Source organism: Ylistrum balloti, unplaced genomic scaffold, assembly GCF_031769215.1.
Source record: "Ylistrum balloti isolate Yb309-2 unplaced genomic scaffold, AGI_CSIRO_Ybal_v1 Utg369912, whole genome shotgun sequence".
NCBI classification, from domain to species: domain Eukaryota; kingdom Metazoa; phylum Mollusca; class Bivalvia; order Pectinida; family Pectinidae; genus Ylistrum; species Ylistrum balloti.
In genome coordinates, this window is record NW_026782034.1 from 190680 (window position 1) to 203264 (window position 12585).

Here is a 12585-nt window from a genome sequence, read left to right on the forward strand (position 1 = left end):
ACAGATAATATATCTAAATGTGAGGAATGTTTTTACTATATCACTTTTTACTTATATCACTGTAAATCAATGGAGTTATGGCTCTTGGTTTCCAGTATTACAATACAAACAAATTAGATTCTGAATTATTGACAAAGCATTTTGGGTTTGTGTGAGGCTGAGAAGAAATTGTTACATCAGTGTGATATGTTAAAGTAGAGTACTATGATGTAGAGAGAGACACTGTCCCTTGCATTTACAGTGTAAAACAGACCTCCTAATTACTGCAATTTGTGTCCATCATTATCATTATCTTGTGTAAATCAATGTATTATTTATTGATCAAAATGCTATGATTCATTAATAAAACAATTTTTAATCAACACACGTTTTTCAAACATAAAGCCATGGACTTTAATGTTTACAGGTGATTTGATGTTTGTGCTTTAATTGAAGACTTGTCGAGAGTAAACTGTCAAAATGTCTGGAAGGTTACAGAGAAGACATCCTAAAAAGCTTGCAAAAAGAAATGACCTTGACCTATATTCAAGGTCACAGTTTCCAAATTGGTTAAAATCTTCAAATGACTTGGAAAGATTCTATGACATTTTATTATTAAGAAGAAGTTGTTTAAAGTTGACATGGACAGATAATGTATGTGCACCATGGCATCAGTTCATTTACCCCTTAGGCCTGATGAAGTCCTGTGATGGTTTTAACAAACTTAAACCATGTGACCTTAAATATAGATCAATTTAATTTCTTTTTGTAAACATTCTTGTGCTTCATCACAGAAGGTTGCAGCCAAATATCCTAAGTCTAGGCACGGACACGTCTATGTCTAAAGGTCCGTAATATAGCCCACAAGCGGCCATCTTGGATTTTAACTTCGAAAGTTTGTTATCACTATTTCTCGAGAACTACTCTATAGATCTTTCTCAAATTTCATGTATAGGTTCATTTAGGTCCCTTGTTGTGCCTGTTTGAGTTTGGAACTGACGAGAAAAACAAAATGGCCAAGAGGCAGCCATCTTTGTATTTTGCCTAGTAAAGATTGTTATTGCTCCTTCTTAAGAAGTACTGAATGGATCTCTCTCATATATCCAGAAGTACTGAATGGATATCTCTCAAATTTCATATGTTTATTCCCTTTGGTCTCTCCTTGTGCTCGTTTGATTTTGGGACTGTTCAGAAGAAACAAAATGGCTTCCAGACGCCCATTTTGGATTTGGCAGGTAAAAATTATCACTATTTCTGCAAAAGAACGTCCAAATGTCCTATCATTAAGAGCAAAAACTGAGAAGAGAAAAGAAGGGGAAAGATCCAACTTTCAAAGGGCATATAAAGATCAAACAATGGTGGGTGCCAAGATCCCTCTGGGATCTCATGTTTATCATTCAGATTGTTGATTTTCATTTATTCTATAGAAATAAAAACCCAAACAGCGAAAGCCATTTCCTTACATGAGATTCCTAATAGGTAATGGGATAGTCGGTACTGGCAGTTCTTTATATCACACTTATCGTTTTCACAAGTTTTAAATAACAGATTGCAATATCCATCACAGGTTTCTAAGGACTTCATGCTATTTTTAGAAACCTTATGCTTTTGAAAAACATCAAGATAACATACCACACCGAACCAACTGTTACCTCTAATGGAAAATAGCGGGACCCCAAATCCGAATCGTAATTACATGCAATCATATGTTGACTCCATAATGCACTTTGTAAAATAGATAACAAAAACATGTTAGTTTGTAGATAGGATTCATATGATGGTCTCCCTTTTTCACAGTCTATATATAAGTAACAAGGGAGGCAAAAGTTGTGGTTAGCGACTGTTTCCACGTGCTTACCCAACCGTGTATACTGAGATACATGTACAGCCCTGATGGGAAACAATCTGCATTTCATACATATATTCGCCAGTCTAAAAAAAATCCTGTAGGACAGAATCGTTTAAAACTTCAAGTATAAGAAAAGCACTGGGCAAATCAAGAACTGGTATATAATTACAGAGACGTGTTATATATGTCTTTGATAATTATAAAGCAGAAATTCTGTAGTTCCTGGATCTGACGTCTCAAATGACAATAATTATAAACATTATCATTGTATCACTGAGACCGGTATAGAGGAACGTAACGATCCTGCACTGGTAATAAACTAAACTGAACTATAATATATATATTTTATGTCTAAAACTGGCCCAAAACAGCTGTCTCTTTCTTGCATACATTAAGATATATATCTCATGTAGGGTTCCTATAGCGTAAGTATTGTTAGGGTGACACAGTATTAAAAAAAGTCTTGGTTTGGAATTGGAAATAAAAAAAAATGATAAAAGTTCAGTCCCTTTTGAGCAGCGAGTCTGTTTGGCGCATTGTATTTATAGACCTCTAATACGAGGCATGTGACAAGCACGTGACCGTTGGACAAAATGGTAGACTTGGTAAACAATCACAAACTCTAGAAGCGATGTTACGGAGAACCAACAGTTTTGAAAGCGATGGCAGAGAAAATGAACATGCTTCACTTCTCTATGGGAAGAATGGAGATATCATAGACTCGATTTCTGTGACGACAGAGAAAAAGGTACTTCACCGACATTTTTAACGTACAGCTTTGCAACTCGGTAATAGTAATATGTAGTACAAGCTTTCTGTCATTATCACCCATCGTAACTTTTTGTAAATAACAGACTTTCCATAGTATTAATTATTGCCAGAGGAATTATATGCTACAGTAGTGAACGCTACTCCATGGGAAATTTAACAGTACATATATGTATCTATTGAAATACGATACCGTATAGAGGGTTCAGGCGTGGTCTTGGTTAGATTACTGAAGGAATCAGTAATTGTCACGAATGCACAGAGAACAATATTTAGTAGGTGGGTTGTTATCAGAAAATACAGTGCTGGACTGTATAAGCCGAACTCAGGTAAATTGAATTATGGGGATTAATTAGGGGGTGTAAAACCAGTTTCACCTGGGTTGTAGATTAAACTTGATGCTCTACTGACAGAATAATTCACAACTTTGTACATGTATATGAAATATGAATGACAGAAGTAATTCACTTCAATGTTTGGTTGCTTTCACATCAGTACTCTTGACCATTCATATAAGCTACTGATATCATTAGTTGTAATTGTCCGCTGAAAGGCCGATGGGACCTTACTCATAACTAAAGCGGAGAATCAAGTATGCATTTTGATGTTTAACAACTGAAAAAACACAGTTTGTGAATCTTTTGTGGTTGGTACAGGTAAAGTTTTGCAACAGTATTGAATCATAATGGTTTATCAATCTTCAAACCAAAATGTTTTCTCTTTTGTGAAGGGTGTGACATCCCGTTTGGCCTTTACAATTTTATCATCTATCTTGGGTTCCTCTTTCATCGTTGGATTCAATTCCGGTGTCATAAATGAGCCGTCAGAGGTAAGAAATTAATGAGTACTTTGTCACTTACCATATTTTATCACAAATTGATCCCCTCCCATGAATAACACCCACCTCACCTTTGTAAATCTTCCCGAAATTGGAGGAGGCATGTTTGATGTGATATACATCATACATTATAAGATATACTTTTGTGTTCTCTTTGTATGTCTTACCTATGTTTATCCTGTAAACACCACAGGGTTTATCATTTTACAGGTGATCCAGGACTTCTACAACAGTACATACTATGACAGAAATGGGGAGTACATGTCATCTTCTCTCCTCACACTCCTGTGGTCATTCACAGTGTCCATCTTTGCGATCGGGGGCATGATAGGGGGTCTCTCAGGAGGATACCTCGCTAACAGATTTGGGAGGTATTTTTACTTTTAATCATGCTAAGCAAGAAATGATTTTAGTGACTTTTTTATTTCTAAAACTGAGGGAAGTAAATTATGAAAAAAACATTTTTATACACTGAAAATGAATAAATATGCACAGAGTTCTTGGCATGGTATATTGTGAAAGGGTCATTATCTGATTCCAAGCATCATTGAATTGATTTAAATATACAAGTTCATATCAAAGTGTATGAAATTAGTTTTGAGTTGTATTAGGTATAATTATTTCTAAACTTAAATGTACCTGGTTAATCTAAATGTTTTATCTCCAGGAAAGGTGGTCTTTTGAGAAACAATTTACTGAACTTTATCGCAAGTGGCTTTCTCATTTCCTCCAAGTTTGCCAAGTCGTATGAAATGCTCATAGCTGGAAGGTTTGTAGCTGGACTGTGTTGTGGTAAGTGGAATATATTTTACCTTGTTCACATAGAAAGCTTTTCTTAATAGGACGTTGTGTCACTAGAAGTCATATTTATTCACCTAAAAGCACGTGTTCACTGGTTACTGATTACCCTGTAATGCTCGAACATTCCACTTTTGGATCCATTAGTTGGTCTGTAACTGGGACACAATAATGTACACTATTTTTTTTATTGCTGTACATGAAGAGACAAATATAACCAGGCAATCAATTGTTTTGATGTTTTGATTTAATTTTGAAGTTTTTTTCTCCTGGATAACAACTTGGTTGACATCATTGTCATATAACAATGTTGGGCTCAAACTGATGATTTAATAAAGGGGGAAAAGGAGAATGCAGCTCTGTTGGCACTTGATAAAATTGATGATTATTACTCTTGAAATCAATGAATACTGAATTATCATATCCGTTTTAAATGTTTATCATTATAAATTTATAGAATAAGGGCAAGGATACCCCATCTTAAAAATCAATTTATTTTTGTTAATGTTCGTTCACATAGTTGATATGAATTGCTAAACCTACAGGTGTGAATACAGTCATTGTGCCCTTGTACCTGTCAGAGACAGCACCAACTTCCATACGAGGATTATGTGGAACATTTAATCAGCTAGCAATCTGTTCTGGAACCCTTGTGTCTGAGATTTTAGGCCTCGGACATGTACTTGCTAGGGCTGACACTTGGAATTATTTGCTAGGTAAGAGTTTCTTTGTTATATAAACACCTACATTCAACATGGCTGAAACATAATTGATTTCTACGGTAAGTCCAGGCAGTCATGTGTTTGGAAATGTGTGCCCAAATCACATAAGCTAACCAAAATTGATGCATTAAAAAATAATCACAAGAACTATTTTAGGTGTTAAAAGGATTTTTGAATGGTTCAGATTTCTAAAATTTTACTGTACTATGGTATCTATTATTCCTGTTTTTTTTTTCAATCTTCATGGATGTTGTGAAATAGAGTTATCTCTCTTGATTATATCTTCATGGATTTGTTTTTCACAATGCATATCATCCTAGAAAATAGCAAAAATATATTGGACTCCTTGAAAATATCAAACAAACATAAGGAATAATATCGCAAATGTTTATTTGGTAATGGTTATATAAGAGGAACACAAGAAATTAAGTGATAAAGCCCAGTGTAGTATGATAAAGTGAAGTTCATGGTAAAGTGAACTGTGGTTCAGTTCACCATTATGGTATTTTGACCCCCCCGGTTCATTTCCCCATGCTTCACGATACCATGCTACACCGGTAATGTCTATATAAGGATATGTTGTGTTGTAGGATGTACACTTGTACCAATGGTGTTCCAGTTACTGACACTTACCTGGTGTCCAGAAAGTCCAAGATATCTGATGATAAACAAGAACAATGAGGACATGGCAGAAAAAGGTAAATTTTCATGATAAATCTGTAGATTTAACTCCAGGATAATATCCAGGGAGATTTTGGAGACAAAGATTTCCTTGGTAGTAAGAAAGTTGGGGGAGTTGGAAAAGTACCTGGTATCCAATGGGATTCAGGGAAAGGGTATGATAGGGTTGTGGGATGATAAAGGTTAATTTTTTGAGAAAGGGAAAGAACGCTTGAAGAAAATTAAATTATTAGCAAGAAGATGTCGTGTCTGGGGCAAAAATAAGCATGTAATGAGGAAAAAATGCGAAGAAAAGAAAGATTTGTCTATATTTAGATTTGATTTAATTTGAATATTTCCAACTCTTTAAGCTTTGATATGGCTGAGAAAAGACATAGATGTCAGTGATGAAATAGAGGAAATGAGAACAGAGATGGAGAAAGCAAAAAATGCAGCACAGGTAAATGTTGTCTGATCATATTTTTGTTTAACAAAAATAATCTTGATAATGATTTATCAGAAAAGAGATCATTTTAAAATCCATCATGATTTGATTTTAATTTCTTTTGTATTAGTTTCACTTCACAGATTTGTTTAAGCGACGAGAACTCCTCACACCATTGATCATAAGCCTGGTGCTACAGTTGTCTCAGCAGTTCAGTGGTATTAACGCTGTAAGTACTGAAATCTCCTCAGAATTAATGCTTCTGTATTAAAAACCTCATAAACAGAACATCCATAGATAAATTAGGTTAGTAGCTGTATACACTGTGCTAGACACTATTTTTGTCTGGGCTAGATGTAATTATTTCATATTACATATATATAATATTACAGTAAGATAACATGGTTTGGTGCTTTAGTGTTGTGTCCATGTAATGGGTCACAGATATGGGCATGTCAGTTGAATAGTCTACATAGCTTTTGTGATGGTGTGATTGAGGGCATGACTGAAATTACACAAATGATAGGATTCTTTTCAATACTGTTGTATATCCATCTTTGACTCCTTCATGATCCAATTGACAAACGAAGAAAACAAGATCATTGGTTCTCTACTACTCCATTAGGAGGTTTTTATTCACTGAAGTTAAGCAAGCTAGCGTGCGGTCAGTACCTGGATGTGTGGTCACTCTATTGCTTACCCAGTGCGTGTCACATGTAGTTAGATATCATAGCTTTGTACAGAGATGATTGCTATGATCATACACCAGATTTAATCCTGTTGTGAACCATATTGGATGTTATAGATGTTTACCAAGTTGAGTGTTAATGGTTTTTAACCTAAGAGTTGTTTTTAAATCACTTTTTTTTAATACTGAACTGGGTGATACAATTTTGTTCTTTCAGGTTGTGTTTTATTCCACCCTGATATTTGAGGGGGCGGGGCTGAGCCAGCTGAATGCTCAGTATGCAACACTTGGCACTGGAGCTGTGAATGTTGCCATGACTTTTGTATCGGCTAACATCATGGATAAGTTAGGACGGCGAACCCTACATTTACTGGGCCTCGGGGGTATGCTGGTATTCAGCATTGTCCTGTCTGTAGCTCTCATCTTCAGAGTAAGTTCTCTCTGCCTTTTATTCACAAATTAATTTGTGCCATTTCCATTTTTCTTTTTGTCACTTCTCTGGTAGTTGGAAATTTTATGGTAGTCAGATTTCGTCCTCTCAGGCACTACAATATAACTTTGTGGAGACTAAACAACAGCTGGTAGATAGGTCCATCATATATTTGGTTTGTCTGAAGCTATTTTAAAAATGTATGGAGAAATTGTCAAAATTTATCCTAAGGAATGATGCGAGGTGGTAAAACTCAAATGACTTTTGATGATCCTGCTACTGTAATCCCTGGTTAATTCTACCACTATGAGCACCTGACCAGTTAGGTATTATCTGATCACCATAGATAGTGACAATGTTTCATGTGTTAACCCTGGATTTTTAATAGATTCATTACTTTGTATACATTATGTTATTACAAATATTTTGATTTAAAAAAAATTGAATATGAAATATCTAAAAAAAAAATGGTAAATACAGGTACATTGCATTGATATGATGTTATATGTATGGTTTTATGTGACATATAAATTTAAAATGAATAAGAACTATTAAAACAGATACAATTACATCAATTGTGGCAGCAGTTAGTCATTATTCCTATAGAAGTCACCTGTATCAAACTACATGTTTTTCATAATTTGATGTTGCAGGATGAAGCATCATGGCTTTCCTACGTCAGTATTGTTGCTGTCATGGCCTATATTGTCTCATTCGCCTCTGGACCAGGGTCCATACCTTGGTTTTATGTGGCTGAATTGTTCGCTCAGGGACCGCGATCAGCTGCAGTCAGTTTGTCAGTACTGACCAATTGGCTTGCAAATTTTACAGTTGGTCTTTCCTATCCAGAAATTCATGTAAGTATAAAAACAACAACCCCATTACTACACACTGAAGACCATGACCTTATCAGTCCCCCTAATATTCAAGATGTACACTCTTGTAATCGATGTTTCCTTTAATCAATTTGCCCTCCAGAATTATAAGGTCAAATAATGGTAGTATACCACCTGTTGTATGTGACTTGCTGTGGTCAAATTTGTCAAAATGAATTCCTTTACCAAAATTTCAAGATGACATATTTCAGGTTTCTGAGAAGAAATGAAACAAGTTCTTCTATAACAGGTGTAGATATGTTTTTCTTTGTGAGGTTGTTTTAAGTTTTCTGTGATGAAAGATCTGTACTCAACATCACAGAGGTCACATGACACTCTTGAAGATAACTTCATTGACCAAATAGCAAAGTCTTCAGTCCTTCAAGGTCAATTGTGGTAAAATTGTTCTGATTTCTACAGGTAATTAAAAAGAGATCAGGTTTGAAACACGTTTTTGTCATTATAAAAAAACATACAGTGCTTGTGGGTACTTTCCCTCAATTTGTTTAAATCTAAAACATAATTTCAAACATAAAAAAAAATTTGACACTACATAATTTAACTTAGCATGTAATTATGTTTCCTTTGATAGTCTTTTTGTTGTATTTGGGCTTCATTTGGACTTCCCAGCCATTGAACTAATGTTAACAAAGTTCAGTATAATTTATAATTGCTGCTGTGCATTATTTAAGCATTGCATGATTAACCTTGGTCTGAATTGCATGAAGCCAAATATTTATTTCTCTGCCATTTTATTATTTATTGAGGATAAAGGGGCTTGTTACACTACATATATTGGACATCAGTCTTAACTATATATATGGGGCATGTTACACTATATATATTGTAGGTGGGGGAGGAGGGGAGGGGCATGTTACACTATATATATATATTGGAGGTAGGGGGAGGAGGGGAGGGGCATGTTACACTATATATATTGTAGGTGGGGCAGGAGGGACCTTACCACACACATGTTACACTATATATATATATTCAACCATAGGGGGAGGACCACACACTGTTACACTATATATACTTGTAGTGTGAGGAGGGGAGGGACATCCTACCAGTATATATATATGTTACACTATATACTTGGAGTGTGACTTGTTACATTCTATATATATTCCTACCACACACTAGTGTTACACTATATATATTGGAGGTGTGGGGACCATCTCCACCTCCTACCACACACTATGTTACACTATATACTTTAGTGTGACTTCAGAACATCTCTACCTCCTACCACACAATAGGTTACACTATATACTTTAGTGTGACTTCAGACAATACCACACATATATACTTTAGTGTGACTGTGACCATCTCCACCTCCGGAGAGGGGGTTACACATGTTACAGTATATATATTGGAGGAGAGGTTACACTATATACTTTAGTGTGTTCACACCATATATCCTACCACACACTAGGGGACATATATACTATATATATTGGAGGTCAGAGGAGGGGATCTCCACCTGTACCACACACTATATATATTATACTTTAGTGTGACTTCAGACCATTTCCACCTCCTACCGCACACTAGGTTACACTGTGTACTTTAGTGTGACTTCAGACAATATCCACTTGTACCAAACACTAGTTTACACTATATACTTTACTGTGACTTCAGATCATCTCCACCTCCTACCACACACTAGGTTACACTGTATACTTTAGTGTGACTTCAGACCATCTCCACCTCCTACCACACACTAGGTTACACTATATACTTTACTGTGACTTCAGATCATCTCCACCTCCTACCACACACTAGGTTACACTGTGTACATTAGTGTGACTTCAGCCAATTTCCACTTGTACCAAACACTAGGTTACACTATATACTTTAGTGTGACTTCTTAGACTATATACCTCCTACCAGACACTAGGTTACACTATATATTGTGTGAGGAGACCATCTCCACTGTGTTACCACACATATATTACACTATATACTGAGGGGGGGTGTGTTACATTATATATATTGGACCACACACTATGTTACAGTATATATTTGGTGTGACTTCAGACCAGGGGGGACCTCCTACCACACACTGTTACACTATATATATTAGTGTGAGGGGGGAAGCATGTTACACTATATATATTGGAGGTTACACTATATACTTTATCTGGACTTACACTATATATATTCCAGGAGAGGGGTTACACAGGGGGGTGTGTTACACTATATATATTGGAGGAGAGAGAGGGTGACTTGTTACATCTATATATATACCACACAGGGAGGTTACACTATGTATATTGGAGGTGACTTCAGACCATCTCCACCTCCTACCACACACTAGGTTACACTGTTACACTATATATATTCCTCAGGAGAGGGAATTCTCAGTGTTACACTATATATATTGGAGGAGAGGGGGGGGAGGGGGGCATGTCCACTCCTATATACATTGGAGGTTACACTATATACTCGTTTAGTGTGATATATATTCCACCTCCTACCACACACATGTTACACTATATATATTGGAGGAGAGGGGGGAGGGGGGCATGTTACACTATATATATTGGAGGAGAGGGGGGGAGGGGGAGGGGGGGCGTGTTACACTATATATATTGGAGGAGAGGGGGGAGGGGGGGGGCGTGTTACACTATATATATTGGAGGAGAGGGGGGAGGGGGGGGTAGTGTTACACTATATATATTGGACATTTTATTAACTATATATATTAGGAGACACATGTTACACTATATATATTGGAGGTTGAGGAGGGGAGGGGCATGTTACACTATATATATTGTAGGTGGGGGAGGGGGGGCATGTTACACTATATATATTGGAGGTGGGGGAGGAGGGGGGGGGCGTGTTACACTATATATATAGGGGGAGGAGGGGAGGGGCGTGTTACACTATATATATTGTAGGTGGGGGTGGAGGGGAGGGGCATGTTACACTATATATATTGGAGGAGGGAGAGGAGGGGAGGTGCGTGTTGCACGATATGTATATTGGAGGAGGGAGAGGAGGGGAGGGGCGTGTTACACTATATATATTACAGATGGGGGAGGGGGGACAAACAAAGGAGCAGTATGACAGTGGTAAGTGTTCTCATATGGTAAAATCCTGTTGCTGGCAAAAGTTGACTGTTGTTCATCAACTCTGAATAAGCTAATTTGTTCAGGAGATGACGAGAATGATACTACAACAAGCTAATGTTTAGTTAATACTATTTTCTTTTAGAATCACCGGTTTCAAATCTTCGTGAGAACGCTGATAGTGTGTAACCCATGACCATTCCATCCCCAACTTGTATTGTGTTCAGTTGCCTTAACTTTACACAGAAGTCAATTAAAACATTATCAAAGATGATTTTATTTTTCATGGTGCCAAGGTCAAGGCCGTAGTTAATATTGATGGAAAATCATCTTTCCACTTCATTGACATCAGTCTTAACGTCTTTGAATTTCTGAAAGGAATAAGATCAAATTTTAATGATAATGTCCTCTAATGGGTTTATGTTTCAAAGGTCAAGGTCACACTTACCATAATATGGAATACTATCAATATGTATGGGAGCAAAGGCATTAAGAAAGTCTTACAAACGTTTTTCTCAAATAAGTCAGAATCATTCCTACTTGTTATTTAGATGTACATACTGACATGTAGTATATACAATGTGTTGCTCCAGTACTTTGATCAGAGAAAGACTGATACATTCTTTTTTTCCCCTCTAACTTTTGCAGGCTGCCATAGAGGAATACTCCTTCTTTCCCTTTATCGGAATGCTGGTCTTTTTCTGGTTATTTACCTTCTTTAAAGTTCCTGAGACCAAAGGAAAGACTATCGACGAAATAACATCGTCATTTAAATCAGACCATCAGAATCAAATACAGAGTCCTGATTCTCACCATTATACACCAATACAAGGGGAGAATTATTCCTGATTACTGTACAACGCTCACTGCGAGTGTTTTTATCTTGTGTGCTGTGAATTGAAACAATCTGTGATCAGTCTTATTTTGTTTGTATGCATATAGAAATACTGCAGTTGTTGTTTTATTAGCATATTTGCTCTGGTCTTGTCATCCTTAAACAATGGTGTATTTTAAGGTTATTATGATGATAATCAAAAGTTTGTGTGAAAAAAAAAAATACTCAAAATGTGATCATTCTGATGTGTGCAATATCGTAATAGTTACGTTCTTTCAATATCATTATAGGATAAAGGTAAAAGTATGTATGATACTGGTGTTTACACAAATATTGTGTGAGGAACATACTGTGTTGATGACGTGTGACTACAGTATATAACTGACAGGTATGATACAGGTGCTTTGTGATCAATATTACACGTGGTTTCTTGAAGTATTTTTGTTGATATGAATAACATTCCTTTCTCTATAGAAAACTGTCCTGCTATAATTCAGTTATATATTTTAATCTGGTATACAATAGATATCCGTTATTTCATAGTTGATGATATACCTTATATACAAGCTGGTGCTTGTTATCAGCTCACTTTCTTCAGTAAGTGATAGTTCAAATAGTATTTCA

General features: G+C 36.2%; 1 protein-coding gene across 1 annotated transcript; it reads left to right on the forward strand.

Annotated features, from left to right (window-relative positions):
* The first annotated feature begins 2459 nt into the window (after positions 1 to 2459).
* Positions 2460 to 11975, forward strand: LOC132546760 (solute carrier family 2, facilitated glucose transporter member 3-like). The gene is made up of 11 exons (XM_060210479.1): positions 2460 to 2576; positions 3327 to 3425; positions 3645 to 3805; positions 4102 to 4226; positions 4778 to 4948; positions 5545 to 5652; positions 5986 to 6074; positions 6190 to 6288; positions 6965 to 7177; positions 7831 to 8034; positions 11775 to 11975. Exons 1-11 carry the CDS (start codon positions 2460 to 2462, stop codon positions 11973 to 11975), a joined length of 1587 nt encoding a protein of 528 aa, XP_060066462.1.
* The last annotated feature ends 610 nt before the right edge of the window (positions 11976 to 12585 follow it).